Raw genomic sequence first — 21,875 nt, 5'->3', positions numbered from 1 at the left:
TCAACCACATTGCTATGGATCTAGTTTCACATGTAGGACAGGCCAGGACAACAGATTTCCTTCCCTAAAATGGCACTGGTGAATCAGATGGGTTTTTATAATTGACAATGATCATAGAATCCTACAGTGCAGAAGGAGGCCATGAGGCCCATTAAACCTGTACCGACCACAATTCCACCCAGGCTCTATCCCCGTAACCCCACATATTTACCCTGCTAATCCCTCCAACCTTCACATCCCAGGACACGAAGGGTCAATTTAGTACGGCCAATCCACCTAACCATAATCTTTGGAGTGTTGGAGGAAACTGGAGCACCTGGAGGAAACCCATGCAGACACGGGGAGAACATGCAGACTTCACACAGACAGTGACCCAAGCCGGGAATCGAACCCAGGTCCCTGGAGCAGTGAGGCAACAGTGCTAATGTGCCGCCCTTTCATGATCATCCAGATTTTTGGAGAGATTCAAACCTGGCTCCCCAGAACAGTACCCAAATGTTTGGCTTACTAGTCCAGTGACGATACCACTACACCACCACCTCCCCATGTGATATTCCCTCACACCATCCTCTTTGCTTCCCCTCTTGCATGCATAATCCATACAAAATATATCAGCTGTTTATGAAATAACACTGTCAAAGTCAAACAGACACAAGACCCCACCTTACATAGTAACATTAACTACAAACAAAACCCAATGGCTTCCAACCAGCCATTTCAAATGTATTTGTGTAATCATTCATAAATGTTAGTTTTATCACCAAATTAGACACTTTATACAACTAATCACTAGACCCGTTAGGTTTCTCAAAACATGGATTGCTAGATTGGAGATATGGGCATCAAGGGATGGATGCAAAAGCAAATGAGTGAAGAGATAACAGCAGAATAGTCTAAAGCAACTGAATGAAGCATAAGAATGGAATTTGGGCAAGGAAGACATGCGAGTTTCAGAAGTTGAGTTCTTGCCAGAAAATTGAGAAAACAGGTGCCATATATGTTTAACAGCTTTAATTTCTATGACAGAAATGTTGGTCAAGGCATTGGTTTCCACTTAAAAGTACAGCTTTTAAAACTAATAACTTAAAACTGCTACAACGTAGATTAATGAAATGGTCCACAATCCTTTCCTTCTGAAGTATTTACGATGCATTTTGATTAACCAGTCTTTCATTATGGAGCTTAAATGATAAACTGTGATCTTCCACTCTAAAGCTGGGCCTCCAACTGAGGCTGAAGTGGCAGCTGACAGATGTAGAATTCATCTGCTTTTCTGAGCCTTCTGGGCAGACTTGGTGACTTTGCCAGCACCAGTGGTCTTCCTCTCCACAGCTTTGATGACACCGACAGCCACAGTCTGCCTCATGTCACGAACAGCAAAACGACCTGCAATATTTAACAGAGTCTTTGTTACTTTCAGCTTGGTATGGCAACAGGGGAAGCAGTTATGTGTGGTCTAACTTACCCAGAGGTGGATACTCAGAGAAGCTTTCAACACACATGGGCTTTCCAGGAATCATTTCAACAATGGCAGCATCCCCAGACTTCAGGAACTTGGGATTGTCTTCCAGCTTCTTTCCAGAGCGACGGTCAATCTTCTCCTTTAACTCAGCAAACTTGCAAGCAATGTGAGCAGTATGGCAATCCAAGACAGGAGCATAGCCAGCAGCTATCTGCCCTGGGTGGTTCAAGATGATTACCTGCAATAAGCATCAAATTGGATTTGCACTGTGTAATATAAACAGGACAATTTTTTTAAGGAAAGGATAATTACAATTATACAGCTGTATTATCAATAAATACAGAACCCAGACAAATATTAGGGCAGATGATCAAAAGCTTTATTACGGAGGTCAGTTAAGGGGCATCTTAACCTCAAATACAAGTTTAAGACAGATTACCAATGAAAGAAACTGTGGTTAGGGAACAGATTTTTGTGATGGATCCAAAAGACAACAGCTCCAGTCTTCCTAATATTTAGCAGGAGAAAATTTCTGCTCAGACAAGCAGTATCACAAATAAAAAAACAGCAGAGGGATCCAAAGAGGTGGTGGTAGTTGTTAAAGCATTTCACTGGCAGACACGTGGAACCTGGTCTGTTCAAGCAGAAATCCCTGGAGAACTCGAGGTTACAGAATGAGAGAAATCACTGGTTAAGACATGATAAATAAGAATGGAACAAAATAGGTAGCTCCATCCAGCTGGTAAGAGAAGAGGGGTTGAAGGAGGATGGTTTGGTCAACCTTATCAAAGGTTGCAGACAGATTGAATGGACGAGAAAAGGACAAGTTTCCATAGTCAGAGTTACAAAGAATGTTGTTATTTGTGTCTTTGACTGGGACTGTTTCTGTGCTGTGGCCAGATCAGAATTGGAAGAAACAGATTTTAAGATGATGATTTGTGGTGAAGAGAATCTGGCATTATAAAGTTGCATTCCTGGATGTTCTTCGAACAATTTTAGTAATGGACAGGATAACTGAATGCTTTCAAGTGTTCCAGCCAGATCTGTAACTCTTAGCAGCCAAGGGAGCAGAATGAGGGGTATACCAGGATTAATGGGAACAAGGGCATCAAGTGGTTTGGTTTATCAATAACCACAAAAAAGTCATGAATTGTAGGCCATAGGCCAAACAATTGGGAATTCAAGCTCAGGAGTAAATGGTCATTTACTCCTGAAAGTTTTTCCAGGGACAGACAAAAATGAAATTGGAGGGGGAAGCTAACAATGGGCATAGAGCTATACAAGAAAATCAAAGACTCCCTTGCCTCAGTGTTGCTAACAAAGAGACTGAAGAGATGCGAGTTCAGAAGATTCAGAGGAGTGGCCATATATATGGGTGGGAAAGATTTTGAAAGGAAAGGGCAGCAGTAAACTCAGGGGGAGAGAGAAAGAGTTGAGATGGAAGTTGAAGTCAAAGATGAGAAGTTGTTCATTGCAGAGGCTGATGGAGGAAGAAACTTGATGCCACATTTGGGCAGGCAATACAGAACAAGGATTGGGGTTTAAGGTAGAGTATGTGGAAGTTAGAGAAAAGAAAGGAGGCACAGTCAAAGGCAGGGGTAAAGAGCAAAAGAAAGAGCAAGGGCTCAGGTTCACAGCAGCAGAAAATGCATGCAGGCAAACAGACATGGGAAAACCAAGATCTGATAAAGTTGCTGTAGATTGGATGGAATCAACAATGAACTGACATCTGGTCACCAAGACGTTGAATGAAACCAGAGTATATTGGAACATGAGGTGTATATTGCAAATATTTTCTTTGGCCCTGTGAAACAGCTGCTACTAGTGCCCATACCAAGAATGCCTGCTTACCAGTCTCCTGGGAATCACTGCTGATAATTAGAATAGAACAAGGCACCATTTTTCTAACCAAAAAGGAGAACAAAGATTTGATTGTGAAATAAGTTCTATGAAACTAGTTCCCACATGTTGCTGCCATTACATCAAAGACCAAAAAGAGCAGGCACCATTCCAATCACTGTTGCTCCAACTGCTGGTTGCATTTTGACAGTGACAAGGATGCAATTGCTAACTTGACCAGCACCGCAATTCAAAAATTATAGAACAAAAATCTCAAAACTACAGAACAGGCTTCCCTTCAGGACCAAAAGCCAGCCTCACGATTAACCAAACTAATAGGAATGGGGCGGCACGGTAGCACAGTGGTTAGCACTGCTGCTTCACAGCTCCAGGGTCCCAGGTTCGATTCCCGGCTTGGGTCACTGTCTGTGTGGAGTTTGCACATTCTCCTCGTGTCTGCGTGGCTTTCCTCCGGGTGCTCCGGTTTCCTCCCACAGTCCAAAGATGTGCGAGTTAGGTTGATTGGCCAGGTTAAAAAAAAAATTGCCCCTTAGAGTTCTGGGATGCGTAGGTTAGAGGGATTAGTGGGTAAAATATGTGGGGGTAGGGCCTGGGTGGGATTGTGGTCGGTGCAGACTCGATGGGCCGAATGGCCTCCTTCTGCACTGTAGGATTTCTATGATTTCTATGAATGAATGAAAAATCACTGACTTGCGAAGTGAAGTTTGCAGCCTCCATTGGTGGATCATTCTTACTATCCCCAGCAACATTGCCACGGCGGACATCTTTGACAGACACGTTTTTGACATTGAAACCAACATTGTCACCAGGCATAGCTTCAGTCAGGGCTTCATGATGCATTTCCACAGATTTTACTTCCGTTGTCACGTTAACAGGAGCAAAGGTAACTACCATACCAGGTTTCAGAATACCAGTTTCAACACGTCCCACTGGTACAGTACCAATACCTGCGAGGAAAAAAAATCAGTTTAGATTCATAAGAGATTAGTGTTCACGCTTGCTGACCCAGTTCAACAGCACCACTGCTTAAACTGTTGCTGAATAAACAGCAACTATAGATCTGAATGCAACACTAAAGCAGTTAGATATGCAAATCGTCATTCAGATCACAGACATTTCTTTTAACAGTTGCTACCTTTGTGCCCTCCCATACCGTCACCATTTTACAATGCAATAATGTGGTATACATTTCATTTATTTCAATTGATCAGAAAGCCACAGATTAGTGTCGTGAATACAAGTTTGCTGACTGCTTTTTATTAGATAAGCTTCATTGACATTTAAGAACTTGTCCTGAGTTACTACTATTTTAGCATTTCATATCTGAACAACTTGTGTAGTTTTAACAAATTGTACTGTATAGAACAACAAAGAACAAAGCAGCACAGGAACAAGCTCTTCGGCCCTCCAAGCCTGCACCGATCAGGTAGATACTGGGCCGCCTTCAGAATTTTCGCACCTTAAATGTCCAATAGTCATTTCTGGCCACCCACTAATGGATTTTTTTGTACAAGGGAAAGTCCATCATTAATTTGACTATCAAAATCTAGATGTTATGAATGTGCTTTGCTTTCAACAGCCAGCTGATGACTTTGAAAATTGAAATACTTGCCACCAATTTTGTAGACATCTTGCAGAGGAAGACGAAGAGGCTTTTCTGTTGGCCGTTGAGGTGGCAGGATAGAATCCAGCGCCTCCAACAGTGTGACTCCATTGGCATTACCCTCCTTACGGTTGATCTTCCAACCTTTGAACCAAGTCATCTGCATAAAAGACAACTCAAATATATTTTCCTATTGTTGAACTCCAATATAGTCATGTAAAATAACATTTATATTGTAATAGATTCCACTGGTAATTACCTAACTTAGTTACATGTTAGCACTTAGGAAGGGGCAAACAATTCAATTAGATTAACATTGGGCTGGATTTCCCTTCACAGAGGGAAACATGGCAACCAGGCCCACACGACAGGCACCACATCAGTCTCCCAAGAACATAAATCCTCCCCTGATTAGGTCGGAGAATGGAAGGGGCCGATGCAGGATTCCTGACTGCTGTAGACTGGATGTCAATTAGACTCCTTAATGAGCAGGGGGCTTCCCCACTGGTTTTCTGGCCAGTGGGCAAGACCCCAACGACCCGACAAAATCCCAGCCACTGTCAGTCAGGGTAGCCACCATCAGCAGCATTTATCATAGAATCCCTACAGTGCAGAGGAGGCCATTCGGCCCATCAAGTCTGCTTGACAATCCCACCGAGGCCCTATGCCCACAACCCCACATATTAACCCCGCTAATCCCTCTAATCTACACATCCCAGGACACTAAGGGGCAATTGAGCATGGCCAATGCACCTAACCTGCACATCTTTGGACTGTGAGAGGAAAACCGAAGCACCCGGAGGAAGTCCACACATACACAGGGAGAATGTGCAGACTCCGCACAGACAGCGACCCAAGCTGGGCAGCAGTGCTAACCACTGTGCCACTCATTTAAGATTACATAAGGCTGTTACAAACCAACAAACAAGTTGCAGCAAACCCAACAGTCCCTCGAAGTTACTTACGTTGGCACTAGCCTCTAGCATGTTGTCACCATGCCAGCCAGAGATTGGTACAAAGGCCACAGTATCTGGATTATAACCAATTTTCTTGATATAAGTACTGACTTCCTTGACAATCTCTTCATATCTCTTCTGGCTATATGGGGGTTCAGTAGAATCCATCTTATTTACTCCAACAATGAGCTGCTTCACACCCAGAGTGTAGGCCAGCAAGGCATGCTCCCGAGTCTGGCCATTCTTAGATATGCCAGCTTCAAACTCACCAACGCCAGCCGCAACAATCAATACAGCACAATCAGCCTATAAATAAAGGAAAAGTTCATTGACTCATTGACAAAATTGCCATGATTTCAAAATACCTTGGCAACACTGTTATATACCCACCTGAGAAGTACCAGTAATCATGTTCTTAATGAAATCTCTGTGTCCTGGAGCATCAATAATGGTAATATAATACTTGCTGGTTTCAAATTTCCAGAGAGAAATGTCAATAGTAATACCACGCTCACGTTCTGCCTTCAACTTGTCCAAAACCCAGGCATACTTGAAGGAACCCTTGCCCATCTAAGAGAATAAATGCAATTAATTGTGTATCAGAGCTGCTGCAAGCTAATATAGAATGCTGAAATTATATGGGGACATAATTCCAGCACACTAATGAGTTCTGTTAAATGAAAACACGCACCAAAGACAAAGTTTTAAAGCAAATCTTATTCATGCAGATCAATGTTATATACTAACCACTAGTAGATTTCTACATCAGCACTTGTCACAATATTTTGTGTGCTGAAGCCAATAAATAGCTATTTTCCCTCAAAAATCATCAGACCACAAAGCCAAGCATTTTTCACATTGGTGACTCACTAAGACTCCCACCTTCCCTGTTGCCTCACTGCAGAATGCAAGAGTAGGTGAGAGTAGGTTCTGTGTATTCTTTACCTCTTAACTGGTCTTTAATGACACTAGCTGTTGAGAAATCGTAGCTTACTTCTCTTTTTCCTCTGTCTCTCATCAGGCAGAAAAGACATTTTACCAGCTTAACTATTGATGATCACAACTTATTACAATAATCAGGAATAAATTATGGAAAGCAAGTTTGAGTATTTAACTGGTGGTTCCAGTGGTCATGCTGAAGATTTTGCATGTGGACTCAGCAACGCACCTGCCACCAGGGCATTGGTTGTGTATCCAGAACTTGATAGACAGGGTTCCTTCAATCAGCTTTCAGAAGGATCATGGGAATACCAGTTTTTGTTCACATGGCCCTTAGCATCAAGGTTCCCCAGAACCAAGTTCAGCAGATCTTGTGTCCTAAGGAATTTTGTTTAGCTTGACTGAGCATCTTAGGAAAGAATCAATCAAGTATTTCCACATTTTACTTGCTGCTTAGTCAATAGGAAATGGTTTTCTTCTTTCACAAGGACTGCAGCAGTTGATTTGGATGTAAAGTAAATTAAAATTGCATTTGGAACTGAATAACTCAATTTCTACATTCAATCCACATACACAAAAATGCTGCAAATGGCTGCATTCAGTTAACAAAATTTAACTATCGATTGTTTAAAGTTGAGCATATGCCATTTGTAATGTTTGTGTGGGGCTAGATACCAGGTGAATAATACAAATGAGAACCAAGCTGACAGAAAATTCGGAAGGGAAGTGAAGCAAGAAATGAAAGGCAGAATATGAAAATAGACTGGCAGCCAACATAAAAGGAATCTAAACAGCCTCAATAGCATATAAATGGGAAAAAAAGTTGCTTGGGTTCTTTGATTACGTAACAGGGTTATGCAATTGATGTGCTGGACAGTGACTTCCTAAAGGCATCAGATAAACTGTCACATAACAGACTTGTCAGTGAAGTTGAAGCCCATGAAATGAAAGACAACATGTACACAAAGCTGACTGAGTGACTGGAAACAGTAGTGGCGATCGGCTGCTTTTTCCTGATTGAAGCACACTGTAGTGCAGTTCCCCAGAAGTCACTACTTTGTGATTTACATTAATCTAACTTGGGTGTACAAAACACTATCAGAATTTGCAATTAACAAGACTTGGAAGTATTTGAACTTCAGAGTTTAAGAGGGCATAGACAGGCTGGTGGAATATACAGACACATGACATACAACTTAAACCAGAGGAATGCATGAAATGATGCATTTTGGTAGGATGAGGAAAAGGAATATAAAATAAAGGATACAATTCCAAAGAAGAACAGGAATAGAAAGGACCTGGGGATATATGTGCCAAATTGTTGAAGATGGCAGAGCAGTTTGAGAGTGTGTTGTTAGGAATAGGAGATCTTGGGTTTTATAAAATCGAGACACAGACTACAAAGGCAAGGAAGTTATGTTTCTAAGACACTGATTCAGCCTCAACTCTACTTGAGCTGATGGCAAAAGAACCAGGAGAAACATGAGGGACAACTTTTGTTTGATGTAGCAAGTGGTTAGGATCCGGAATGCAGTTGAGATTATGATGGAGTGAGACTCAATAGGAGTTTTGAAACAGGAACAATAATTATTTGAAAAGAAAAGATGTGTGGCGACAGGGAAAAAAAAACAAGAGTGGGACTAACCAAGATGCTCTCAAGCTAACATGACATGACAGGAATGGCCTTCTGTTGTGCAACCATTCTACGATGCTTTACGATTTAAACTATGTATGACAGCCGTGATTTGAGCACTAAAACAGAGAATCGAGGGGAATTTGCTATGAACTCTTTATTCTAGATCAGCCTCAGGCTGACAAGTGAATCCTGCAAGAGAAATACAGCCTCACAGTAATGCAATTAAAACTGCAACTTATTTTTCTTTTGGACTGCTGTCAGTCATTTTCAAAAGCTTGTGTATACCCAAGCTGTTTCTTTTGAGAACAGACAACATCTACTGATGCATTTCAACTAAGACAGCACAAATGTCTCAGGGACCGTCTCAAGCTGCAATCTATACCATTAAAAAATAATTGTGAGATAAGAAAAAGGTTGGCAATAAAATATTTGAAAATTGTCCTTCTGCCCAAACATAGCAACTTACTAACTTTCAAATTTGTTTACCCACGACGGAATTTCAAAAACTAAAATCAACCTGCACAGATCTACACATCATTTAACCACCCACCCAATCCAACTACTTCCTTTGAAGTACAACCAACTTCAGGATTTACTATTTAGGGGCTTCTCTAGAGAAAAGAAAAATACAAACAGGACAATTATAATATGCTGATGTAGGGATCCTAGTAATTCAATGCTCCAACCATGCAAGACAAATAAGCAATTTAACCCTTTGAGCACTCTAGCATTACTGAGCCATAACTTAACTTGGATATACATTCATTCCAGTTATGATCCAACTGGAGAAATTTAAATTTGATCATATTCAATCAAGTACTCATTTGAGACCACAGGATAAAAGCTTTCTTGTACTCAAAGGATTATTTTCTTTCCACCCAAAAGCCAGAAAACCCTCTACCATATTGTGGTACATTAACTGCTTTCTGTAAATTAAAGCTTAGCAGAAATTGTGGTCGGTGCAGACTCGATGGGCTGAATGGCCTGTTTCTGCACTGTAGGGTTTCTATGATTCTATGATCTATGAGAAATGAATGGAGATAAAGATAGGTAAGCGCAAATCCTGCTGACTCTATAGATGCAACATCTTGGATTCTCTTCAGAATTTAGCCTACCATTCACTTTGGTAGTTTCATTCTCATTTTTCAAGAGCTCGGATCCACAAAAACAGAATAGTAACTTCGTGTCTAGTTGCAGTGATGGATACAACTGAAGTGGGAGGGTTAAAAAAAGACAATTTCATTACAATGCAGCTTGTTCAGTATCCTACATGGCATTTAAAACATTGTCACACTGATCAGGTCTTTAATTATAGAACTGAACAAGGCAACATTCCAGCTTTACATTAGCATCCATATAAAGTTGATCTTCCTCACTTTCTCACCTCAGCAGCTTCCTTTTCAAACTTCTCAATGGTTCGCTTGTCAATGCCACCACATTTGTAGATCAAGTGGCCAGTGGTGGTGGACTTGCCAGAGTCCACATGGCCAATCACAACAATGTTGATGTGGATCTTTTCCTTACCCATTGCTTTAGCCAGACGATGTTGCCTAGGTGCTACTCAGCCTTGAGGAGCCAGGAATAGAGGTCAATTCATTGGCGAGAAAAGAAAGGAAAAGTTAATCAGTGTCGAGGCCAAAACTCCTCCGTGCAAACTTCACTCTCCACCCTATGGGATTCATTATGGCACAGTGGTTAGTGCTGATGCCTCAGAGCACCAGGGTCCCAGCTTCGAATGCAGCCTTGGGTGACTGTGCAGAGTTTGCACATTCCCCCGTGGGTTTCCTTCCACACTCCAAAGATATGCAGATTAGATGGATTGGCCATGTTAAATTGCACCTTAGTACCTGAAGATGTGCAGTTTAGGTGGATTGACCATGGTAAAATGCCCGTGTGTCCAAAGATGTGCAGTTTAGGTGGATTTGCAATAGGATATTGCCCCTTAACGTCTGAAGATGTGCAGGTTAAGTGGATTGGCCATGGTAAAATCCTGCTCAGTGTCAGGGGGATTAGGAGGGTAAATATGTGGGGTTACCAGGATAGGGCGGGATTGTGGTGGGTGCAGGCCAGCTGGGCTGAATGACCCCCTCCTGCACTGTAAGGATTCTGTGATTATAATAATCCCTTGTCACTGGAGGCAAATGTTGCTTTCTCCCGGGTTACAAATTGGGAGGCAAAGCCTACCTCGCCCTCCAAACTCTTTTCCCTCCTTTTTTTGGTATATTGCTGCTGCTTTGCTAGCTGGACAGCTCCCCGCTGCCTGCCCCTCGCCTCCATTTTGACTGACGGGCCCGGCCTGGGACACCGGCCATTTTCTGACTAACGGGCACCGAGCCGCGGGGAGCCGCTCCCGCCCGGGGAACGGGAAGGAAGAGAAAAACGGCGCAAATTTTATTCTCTTCATTAAATAACAACCCGAGCAGATTTATTATTTCGTATTTAAATAAATCCCAAGGAATTGTTCACAATAAAAGCGCCCACCTGTCGGCTGCACTGGCTCTCTGCCCTTTTATTGTCGATGCTACAAGAGATGGGGAGGAGGCAGCAGCAGCTTCACGGACAGTAAATGACCGGCTGCGGCGGCGGCTGTCGTTTGGGGGGCCCAGGGAGCGGAGATTCCCCGGGGGAACAGATTCCGATCCCCACCGCACTGACTGACTGACTGACCGCCCGGTGATGCGCCTAACGGAGCCGCGGCTTCCAATTCCCCTCAGCCCCTTCGCACCGGCTCTCAGCCGCAGTGCTCCTTCCCCCGCGCCCCCCTGTTTGCCACTCCATCTCCATCACCATCCCCCCCCTCCGTAGGGAACCGGGGAGGTTTTGGCTGGATGGCCGCGTCGAGCTGCAGCACCTCCTATAACCCACCTGCTCCACACGCGCTCGGGAGACAAGCCGAAAGCGGCTGCGTCACTGCTTTTAATAAGCCCGGGAGGGGGTCTGCCGATTGACGTCAATTGCCGACCCCCCTCGACACTCACCGGCTTGAGCACCGACCCCGCCCCTTCACACCATCGCCAGCTCCGACCCCGCCCCCTTCACACCGTCGAGCCCCGACCCCGCCCCCTTCACACTGGCTCCTGCCACGACCCCGCCCCCTTTACACCGGCTTGAGTCCCGACCCCGCCCACTTCACATAGGGATCAGATCTGACCCCGCCCTTCAGGCCGGCTCGAGCCCCAAACCCGCCCCCTTCACACCGGCTCCAGCCCCGACTCCGCCCCCCTCACACCGGCTCGTGCCGACCACGCCCCCTTCACACCAGCTCGTGCCGACCACGCCCCTTCACACAAGCTCGTGCCGCGACCCCGCCCCTTCACACCAGCTCGTGCCGCGACCCCGCCCCCTTCTCACCGACTCGAACCCCCCCAACCCCGCCCCTTCGCACCGGCTGGGACCCCGCCCCCTTCACACCGTCTGAGGCCCCGACCTCGCCCCTTCACACCGGCCCGTGCTCTGACCCCGCCTCTTCGCACCGGCCCGTGCTCTGACCCCGCCTCTTCACACCGGCTCGACATACCAACCAGTCCCCTTTTCACCGGCTCGAGCCCCGCCCCCTTCACATCGGCTCGAGCCCCGCCCCCTTCACATCGGCTCGAGCCCCGCCCCCTTCACATCGGCTCGAGCCCCGCCCCCTTCACATCGGCTCGAGCCCCGCCCCCTTCACATCGGCTCGAGCCCCGCCCCCTTCACATCGGCTCGAGCCCCGCCCTCTTCACATCGGCTCGAGCCCCGCCCCCTTCAGGTCGGCTCGTGCATCGAGGCTCGCCCACCACACGGGTTCGTGCTCTGACCCCGCCTGTTGTCTCCGGCTCGTGCTCTCGGGGGGTGGGGGGAGGGAGCTGAACGGTTGCAGCTACAGAAAGAGGCCATTCGGGCCGCCGCTGCAAATGCTGCCCATTCACCTGGATCCACCCCTCCCCCCTTCCCCGTCTGCCAACCTGTCCATCCCCGGTAGCCCTGAAACCTTTTTCTCTTCAGATAACCGACCATTCCATTATCTTTTTGAAAGCTTCTAATAAACCCACATTTGCAGGGAGTATAACCCAGATCTCAACCACTCACCATGGGAAAGACTTGACTTATTATTGCCACATGTATTAGTATACTGTGAAAAGTGTTTCTTATGCACTATACAGACAAAGCACACCGTTCATAGAGTACATAGAGGAGAAGGAAAGGAGAGGATGCAGAATGTAGTGTTACAGTCATAGCTAGGGTGTAGAGAAAGATCAATAATTTTCGTCACGAGGCCATTGCTTCTTTAACTTCAAATCTGTGCCCGCTGGTTCTCCATCCTTCCAATGCAAACAGTTTCTCCCTGTCTGCTGTAATATAATCTCAATCTGTCTTGAATCTGTTACTTCATTTGTTATATGAACTCTTTGTCCCCCGTTGACGTCCCCTCCGTGACAACTTTGCCTCACCAGCCACTGCGCTAAATTGGCTGCAGGAGAGAGGAACCAGGGCTGGGGGAGCAGGAGAGGTGATGTGAGGGGAAATGGTTGAGGTACTGTACATGTCGGCAGATAAATCAACCTTTGAAGCCTGGAAAAATTGCTCCAAAAGTGGGAGGCAACTTATTCCCCAAGTAAAATGAACCAGTGTGGCCAGTTTGAAAGGTCACCAGCATCTGATGCCAAGAATGCATGTGTCTTAAATGCTTGCCTTTCCTCACCACACTGTCTGTATCTGCTTGATCCCTTGCATCCAGTCATAAGGTATGGGTAAGTGAAACATGCATTTCTTGGGTGTAAAATTTACTAAAATTTACTGATTACTAATCCGAGTTCAGTATATCATGGCAGCAAAGGGGGGTGAATATGCGCCAAAAAAAATTTTTATAGGCTAAATGGACATTTGTACTGCAATTTGTGAAAGTATGGGATGTGTGGATGGGGATGCTGGAGGCTGTGTGTTGGTTGGGTTTGATTATGAGGTTTGTGGTGTGTATGTGGGTGGTGGGAAGGCAAGCAGGCGGGATGGTACTGGGTGTGTGTGTGTAGGTGCACTGTGGTAGGTGTGTGTGGGGAGAGATTGTGGTGGGGTGGATTGGTGGGTGTGATAACCCCCAGGACTTGCATGGGGAATCACAGATTGACCTCCCTGTAGCTCTTATAAGGTACCAACTTAATAGGACTCATCAGGTATTTCTTTCGACACCAATCAAGTAAACGAACTCAAATTAACTTAGGGACAAAGTAAAAGGGGCGGCTCCCCAAAAGGAAGGGGGGAACAGCCCGAACCAAAAACAAAGTCGAAAGGAAACTTAAAACGTCAAACCAAAAGGTGATTATCGGGGTCGATAATACACCCCAGCCCCTGCGGCGCCCAGCGGTTTGACCTCCCTGTAGGACTCATTGGGGGGGGGGGTGGGGGGGGGGGTGGGGGGGGGGTGGGGGGGGGTGGGGGGGGGGGTGGGGGGGGGGGTGGGGGGGGGGGTGGGGGGGGGTGGGGGGGGGGGTGTGGGTGGGGGGGGGTGTGGGTGGGGGGGGGGTGGGGGGGGGGGGGTGGGGGGGTGGGGGGGGGGGGGTGGGGTGGGGGGGGTGGGGGGGGGGGGTGGGGGGGTGGGGGGGGGGGGTGGGGTGGGGGGGGTGGGGGGGTGGGGTGGGGGGGGGTGGGGTGGGGGGTGGGGGGGTGGGTGGGTGGGGGGTGGGTGGGGGGGGGGTGGGGGGGGGGGTGGGTGGGGGGGGGGTGGGGTGGGGGGTGGGGTGGGGGTGGGGGGGGTGGGGGGGGGTGGGGGGTGGGGGGGGTGGGGGGGGGGTGGGGGGGGTGGGGTGGGGGTGGGGTGGGGGTGGGGGTGGGGGGTGGGGGGGGGGTGGGGGTGGGGGTGGGGGGGGGTGGGGGTGGGGGTGGGGGGGGGGTGGGGGGGGGGGTTGGGGGGGGGGGTGGGGGGGGGATGGGGGGGGTGGGTGGGGGGGGGGGTGGGGTGGGGGGGGGGGGGTGGGTGGGGGGGGGGGGTGGGGTGGGGGGGGGGGTGGGTGGGGGGGGGTGGGGGTGGGGGGGGTGGGGGGGTGGGGTGGGGGGGGGTGGGGGGGGTGGGGGGGGGGTGGGGGGGGGGTGGGGGTGGGGGTGGGGGGGGGTGGGGGGGGGGGGGGTGGGGGGGGGGGGTGGGGGGGGGTGGGGGGGGGGGGTGGGGGGGGGGGTGGGGGGGGGGGTGGGGGGGGGGGGGGGGGGTGGGGGGGGTGGGGGGGGGTGGGGGGGGGGTGGGGGGGGGGGGTGGGGGGGGGGGGGGGGGGGGGGGGGGGGGGTGGGGGTGTGGGGGTGGGGGTGTGGGGGGGGGGGGTGTGGGGGTGGGGGGGGGGGTGTGGGGTGTGGGGGGGGGGTGGGGGGGGGGGGGGGTGGGGGGTGTGGGGGGGGTGGGGGGGGTGTGGGGGTGGGGGGGGGGGGTGTGGGGGTGGGGGGGGGGTGTGGGGGTGGGGGGGGGTGTGGGGGGTGGGGGGGGGGGTGTGGGGGTGGGGGGGGGGGGGTGTGGGGGTGGGGGGGGTGGGGGGTGGGGGGGGTGGGGGGGGTGTGGGGGTGGGGGTGTGGGGGTGGGGGGGGGTGGGGGGGGGGGTGGGGGGTGGGGGGGGTGGGGGGGGGGGTGGGGGGGGGGGGGGGGGGGGGGTGGGGGGGGGGGTGGGGGGGGGGTGGGGGGGGGGGGGTGGGGGGGGGGGGGGGGGGGGGGGGGGGTGGGGGGGGGGTGGGGGGGGTGGGGGGGGGGTGGGGGGGGGTGTGGGGGGGGGGGTGTGGGGGGTGTGGGGGGGGGGGTGTGGGGGGTGGGGGGGGGGGGTGTGGGGGGTGGGGGGGGGGGGTGTGGGGGGTGGGGGGGGGGGGTGTGGGGGTGGGGGGGGGGGGTGTGGGGGTGGGGGGGGGGGGGTGTGGGGGTGGGGGGGGGGGGGTGGGGGGGGGGTGTGGGGGTGGGGGGGGGGGGGGTGTGGGGGGGGGGGGGGGTGTGGGGGGGGGGGGGGTGTGGGGGTGGGGGGGGGGGGGGTGGGGGGTGGGGGGGGGGGTGTGGGGGGGGGGGGGGGGGGTGTGGGGGTGGGGGGGGGGGGGGGGTGTGGGGGTGGGGGGGGGGGGGTGTGGGGGTGTGGGGGGGTGTGGGGTGTGGGGGGGGGGTGATGAGTATACATGTTTGTGCAGAGCTGTGTGTGTGTGAGGTGGGGGTTGTGGAGATGATGGTGGATTTTGTGGGCTTGGTGGGGGGGATGTGTGGAGCAGTAAGTGTAAAGTAGATGTGTATGTCGGCGGGGGGGCATGGTTAGCGCTGGTGTGAGGTGGTTGTTGAGTGGGGATGGTGTGGGGTGTATGTGAGAAAGGTGTGGACATTGGATGGTCGGTTGAGACAACTTTCTCAACCCTTGTATTTAATTATTGTGCACTTAAAGCAATTTCTCTCTCATTTTACCCAATTGAAAGAAAATATGAGTTGAATGAAACATAGAAACATAGAAAATAGGAGCAGGAGGAGGCCATTCGTCCCTTCAAGCCTGTTCCACCATTCATTACGATCATAGCTGATCATCCAACTCAATAGCCGAATCCTGCTTTCTCCCCATAACCTTTGATCCCATTCACCCCAAGTGCTGTATCCAGCTGCCTCTTGAATAAATTCAATGTTTTGGCATCAGCTATTTCCTGTGGTAATGTATTCCACAGGCTCACCACTCTTCGGGTGAAGAAATGTCTCCTCAACTCCGCCCTGAATCTTCAGACTGTGACCCCTGGTTCTGGACTCCCCCACCATCGGGAACATCCTCCCTGCATCTACCCAGTCTAGTCCTGTTAGAATTTTATAAGTCTCTATGAGATCCCCCTCATTTATCTGAACTCCAGTGAAAACAATCCTAAGCTAGCCAATCTCTCCTCATACATCAGTCCCGCCATCCCCGGAATCAGCCTGGTAAACCTTCACTGCACTCCCTCGAGAGCAAGAACATCCTTCCTCAGAAAAGGAGACCAAAACTGCACACAATATTCTAGGTGTGGCCTCACCAAGGCCCTGTATAATTGCAACAACACATCCCTGCTCCTGTACTCGAAACCTCTCGCAATGAAGGCCATCATGCCATTTGCCTTCTCTATCGCTTTACTGCTTTCTTTATAGAGCTGTCGTTTGGGGGATCACACTGATTCTAGTACCCCAACTTCCCTCTCATATACAGACCCATTTTAACCTTCTCTGAGACCTAAAAAAGGTTAGCTCAAACTGTCAGATCAAAACAACTGCTTATTACGGCGCATAAATTCATTCCATGCTCATGTTATTCGCTGCTGCTGAACCTCAACAGGAGGAAGCAAGCAAACTGTATTTAAAGCTGCCAATTGTCATAACTTTCAGATAATTAGCCCTTTCTTCAGAGAAATGAGAATATTAAATTTATAAGTTTGGCAGACAAGCCACATTTCATTCAAACCTTGCAATTTTTTTTACGAAACCAGTTTAATTTATATATAATTAGTCACGAGGTAGGTACAATACTGCTCCTTGGCCCCATATCTCCCATGGATGGTACAATAAAAGTGGATGCATGAATCACCCCACTACAGATTAACAGCAAAGGCAGCCAGAAGATTAAGAAGAAGTTGCAGCTTGAGAGGTGTGAAAGACATTTTGCTTTGCCCAATAATTTGTCCAGCATGTCAAGTGTGTTCACCTAGCATCAACAGAATAGCTAAGTGTGAAATGGTGGGTTGAAAGTGCAAGTACAATTTGCACTAGTTGCCACACTCCGGCGCCTGTTCGGGTACACTGAGGGAGAATTTAGCATGACCAATGCACCTAACCCGCACATTTTTTTTTGGACTGTGGAAGGAAAACCAGAGCACTCGGAAGAAACCCAAGCAAACAGGGGGAGAACGTGTAAACTCCACACAGACAGTGACCCAAACCGGTAATCGAACCTGGGTCCCTGGAGCTGTGAGGCAGCAGTGCTAACCACTGTGCCACCGTGCCGCCCATCATAGAATCCCTATAGTGCAGAAGGAGGCCATTCAGCCCATCATGTCTGCACCAACTCTACTATTGTATCAGCTAAACAGGCATTTAAAATTGACAGGTAGTTTTAATCGTTTGTTAGATTAGGGCATCCAGACAATGTCTGAAGTTCTTCTGAATTGGAGTGACTGTGAGGTTGACAAGTACTATATGGTTTCAGGAAAAGAAGTGGGAGACAGACTGTCTAGTGTATTCATTGGCTCAGTTTCAGAATGGTGGGACACCATGAGAACAAGGCAGCATTTCTCAAGGTTACTAAAATACAGATTCGCTATCTGATATTACAGACACACACTTGATAACAGTAGCCAGTTATGAAGCATGTCAGTGGCATTGCTGTAGCCAAGTGATGATTTGAAAAAATATATAATTACTGTGTTCTTAAAGCAGAAGTCAGGATGTGGGGCAGAAAATAAATCAGGAGATAGAAAAGGCATAAAAAAGGCAATATTACAATAATCATGGGGGAACTTCAATATGCAGGTGGAGTGGGAAAATCAGGTAGGTAGTGGATCCCAAGAAAAGGAATTTGTGGAATGACTAAGAGATGGTTTTTTGGAGCAGCTTGTGACAGAACCTACTAGGGAACAGGCAATTCTGGATTTGGTGATTTGTAATGAGGCAGACTTGATTAGGGTGAAGGAACCCTTAGGGAGCAGTGACCACAATATGATAGAATTTACCCTGCAGTTTGAGAGGGAGAAGCTGGAATCAGATGTAATGGTATTACAATTAAATAAAGGTAACTACAAAGAGATGAGGGAGGAGCTGACCAGAGTTGATTGGAAAGGGAGCCGAGCAGAGAAGACTGTGGAGCAGCAATGGCAGGGGTTTTTGGGGGTTATTTGGGAGGCAGAACAGAAATTCATCCCAAGAAGGAGGAAACATGCTAAGGGGAGGACGAGGCAGCCATGGCTGATGAGGGAAGTCAGGGACAGCATAAAAGCAAAAGAAAAAGCCTACAAAGTGGCGAGGATTAGTGGGAAGCCAGAGAATTGGGAAGTCTTTAAAAGCGAGCAGAGGACAACTAAAAAAGCAATAAGGGGGGAGAAGATGAAATATGAGTGTAAGCTAGCTAGTTATATAAAAGAAGATAGGAAGTGTTTTTTCAATGTATAAAAGGTAAAAGAGAGGCAAAAATAGACATTGGACCACTGGAAAATGAGGCTGGAGAAGCAATAATAGGAAACAAAGAAATGGCAGAGGAACTGAATAGTTACTTTACATTAGTCTTCATGGTGGAAGATACCAGTGGGATGCCAGAGTTCCAGGAGAATCAGGGGGCACAGGTAAGTGTAGTGGCCATCACTAAGTAGAAGGTTCTGGGAAAATGGAAAGTTCTGAAGGTGGATAAATCACCTGGACTGGATGGACTACACCCCAGAATTCTAAAAGAGATAGCTGAGGAAATTGTGGAGGCATTGGTGGTGATCTTTCAGCAATCACTGGAGGCAGGGAGGGTCCCAGAGGACAGCTGTTTAAGAAGGGAGGGAGGCAGCAGACAGGAAATTATAGACCAGTTAGCCTGACTTCAGTCATTGGCAAGATTTTAGAGTCCATTATTAAAGATGAGATCGCGGAGTACTTGGAAGTGCATAATAAAATAGGACTGAGTCAGCACGGCTTCGTCAAGGGGAGGTCATAGAAATCATAGAAATCATAGAAACCCTACAGTGCAGAAGGAGGCCATTCGGCCCATCGAGTCGGCACTGACCACAATCCCACCCAGGCCCTACCCCCACATATTTTACCCGCTAATCCCTCTAACCGACGCATCTCAGGACTCTAAGGGGCAATTTTTAACCTGGCCAATCAACCTAACCCGCACACCTTTGGACTGTGGGAGGAAACCGGAGCACCCGGAGGAAACCCACGCAGACACGAGGAGAATGTGCAAACTCCACACAGACAGTGACCCGAGCTGGGAATCGAACCCGGGACCCTGGAGCTGTGAATCAGCAGTGCTAACCACTGTGCTATCGTGCCGCCCTGTCATGTCTGACAAATCTGTTAAAGTTCTTTGAGGAGGTAACAAGGAAGTTAGATAAAGGAGAACCAGTGGACGTGATTTATTTAGATTTCTCAAAGGCCTTTGACAAGGTGCCGCATAGGAGACTGTTAAATATGTTAAGAGCTCATGGTGTTAATGGTAAGATCCTGGCATGGATAGAGGATTGACTGACTGGCAGAAGGCAGAGAGTGGGGATAAAGGGGTCTTTTTCAGGATGGCAGCTGATGACTAGTGGTGTGCCTCAGGAGTCAGTGCTGGGACCACAACTTTTCACAATATACATTAACGATTTGGAAGGAGGAACTGAAGGCACTGTTAGCAAGTTTGTAGATGATACAAAGATATGTAGAGGGACAGGTAGTATTGATGAAGCAGAGCGGGCTGCAGAAGGACTTGGACAGGTTAGGAGAGTGGGAAAAGAAGTGGCAGATAGAATACAATGTGGAAAAGTGTGAGGTTATGCACTTTGGAAGGAGGAATGGAGGCATAGACTATTTTCTAAATGGGGAAATGCTTAGGAAATCAGGAACACAAAGGGAGTTCTTGTTCAAGATTCTCTTAAGGTTAATGTGCAGGTTCAGTCAGCAGTTAGGAAGGCAAATGGAACGTTAGCATTCATGTTGAGAGCGCTAGAATACAAGAGCAGGGATGTTCTTCTGAGGAGGCTGTATAAGGCTCTGGTCAGACCCCATTTGGAGTGTTGTGAGCAGTTTTGGGCCCCGTATCTAAGGAAGGATGTACTGGCCTTGGAAAGGGTCCAGAGGAGGTTCACAAGAGTGATCCCTGGAATGAAGAGCTTGTCATATGAGGAACGGTTGAGGACTTTGGGTCTGTACTCATTGGAGTTTTGAAGGATGAGGGGGGGATCTTATTGAAACTTACAGGATACTGAGAGGCCTGGGTAGAGTGGATGTGGAAAGGATGTTTCCACTAGTAGGAAAAACTAGAACCAGAGGGCACAACCTCAGGCTAAAGGGACGATACTTTAAAACAGAGATGAAGAGGAATTTCTTCAGCCAGAGAGTGGTGAATCTGTGGAACTCTTTGCAGCAGAAGGCTGTGAAGGCTGGGTCATTGACTGTCTTTAAGACAAAGATAGATAGGTTCTTGATTAATGAGGGGATCAGGGGTTATGGGGAAAAGGCAGGAGAATGGGGATGAGAAAAATATCAGTCATGATTGAATGGCGGAGCAGACTCGATGGGCCGAGTGGCCTAATTCTGCTCCTATGTCTTATGGGCTTATAGAAAGTGTAAGGGGAAAATGTAAGGAAAGCACACTTTAAAATGGCTGCCTGGCACATAAAAAGTTAACTGGGAAAGGAGCCATAAAGCAGACACCGACTTCCACTTATACAAAGATCACTTCAAATCAAACCTAACAGACAAGCCATTTCTAAATCACAGACAGTGACTTAAAGTAAACAAACACCTCAGGAAGCCAAGCCAAGGATCGAGACATCTTTTAGATAAGGAAAAACCCAAGACAAAGGGAATAGATTAGTCATAGGAAGAGCGGGAAAATATGAATGCAGGGAAACCGATTAGCACCTGAATGAGCCGAAACCAACCATTGATAGCCACAGACATAGGAAATGTACCCATTCATAAGAACAATACTATGTTAAATGTCTGTATCTGTTTGTATCTGCCTATAACGATGTGATAATGTTCAAATCACCGGTCCATCTATTGTGTAAAAAGTATAAAGGTGGACCGTTCCCAACATTTTACTGAGAGAAGGTTTGCCACAGACATGTGCCTTGTCTCCACGGAGCTCCGTTGAATAAATTGTGTTTTTGAATCTCGAGATCTGACGACTAGTGGATTTTTCCCACAACAAAAGGTTTGGCCCATATCTCTCTAAACATTTCCTATCCATGTACCTGTTCAAATGTGTTGTAAATGTTGTAATTTTACCCACCTCTACCACCTTCTCTGGCAGCTCATTCCATACACGCATCAGCCTCTGTGTGAAAAAGTTGCCCCTCAGGTCCTTTTTAAATCTTTCCCCTCTCACCTTAAACCTATGCCCTCTAGTTTTGGACTCCCTTACACTGGGGAAAACATCTTGGCTATTCACCTTATTTATGCCCCTTATGATTTTTAAACCTCTATAAAGGTCACCCCTCATCCTCCTACACTCCAGGAAAAAAAGTCCCAGCTTATCCAACCTCTCCTTATAATTCAAACCTTCCATTCCCGGTAACAGATGTGTCTGGGCCAAGCAAGCTAAAGACTTGAAGCAATATTGCTATTGGATGATTGCATCTACATTTAATAGTAGCACAATGGTTGAAAAGCTTGTTCTTGTCACAATTCACTGTATATTAATCTCTGAACACTGAATAGGTCAGCCTCCCCACCCCCCAATATCCCCCCCCCCACCCCAACCCGACAACCCAGCCCAGTGACTCTGCGGGCTTTTCCAGTAG

General features: G+C 48.3%; 1 protein-coding gene across 3 annotated transcripts; it reads right to left on the bottom strand.

Moving 5' to 3' along the window:
• Positions 1–995: 995 nt before the first annotated feature.
• On the bottom strand, positions 996–12,024 carry eef1a1a (eukaryotic translation elongation factor 1 alpha 1a). Of its 3 annotated transcripts, none has more exons than XM_078213430.1 (8): positions 11,322–11,444; positions 9,841–10,022; positions 6,272–6,451; positions 5,891–6,187; positions 4,935–5,085; positions 4,013–4,269; positions 1,466–1,700; positions 996–1,386 (listed from the first exon to the last, which is right to left on the bottom strand). In XM_078213430.1, the coding sequence occupies exons 2-8, from the start codon at positions 9,982–9,984 to the stop codon at positions 1,262–1,264; spliced, it is 1,389 nt and encodes a 462-aa protein (XP_078069556.1). In that variant the 5' UTR covers positions 9,985–10,022; positions 11,322–11,444; the 3' UTR covers positions 996–1,261. The 3 variants fall into 3 exon arrangements, with proteins under 3 accessions (XP_078069556.1, XP_078069555.1, XP_078069557.1); XM_078213429.1 differs by lacking the exon at positions 11,322–11,444 and adding an exon at positions 11,974–12,024 and having other exon boundaries at positions 1,004–1,386; XM_078213431.1 differs by lacking the exon at positions 11,322–11,444 and adding an exon at positions 11,915–12,008 and having other exon boundaries at positions 1,004–1,386.
• Between the last annotated feature and the right edge of the window lie 9,851 nt (positions 12,025–21,875).

Source organism: Mustelus asterias, chromosome 5, assembly GCF_964213995.1.
Source record: "Mustelus asterias chromosome 5, sMusAst1.hap1.1, whole genome shotgun sequence".
In the NCBI taxonomy this organism is placed as follows: domain Eukaryota; kingdom Metazoa; phylum Chordata; class Chondrichthyes; order Carcharhiniformes; family Triakidae; genus Mustelus; species Mustelus asterias.
Note: the sequence above shows the minus strand (reverse complement) of the source record. Positions and strands in the feature narration are given on the sequence as shown.

Coding starts and splice junctions, on each gene's coding strand:
- eef1a1a (XM_078213429.1), bottom strand. CDS start 9,984: ATGGGTAAGGAAAAGATCCACATCAACATTGTTGTGATTGGCCATGTG. Junction 6,188..6,271: donor TGATTACTGGTACTTCTCAG/GTGGGTATATAA, acceptor CTTTATTTATAG/GCTGATTGTGCTGTATTGAT. Junction 4,270..4,934: donor AGATGTCTACAAAATTGGTG/GCAAGTATTTCA, acceptor TTTTCCTCGCAG/GTATTGGTACTGTACCAGTG.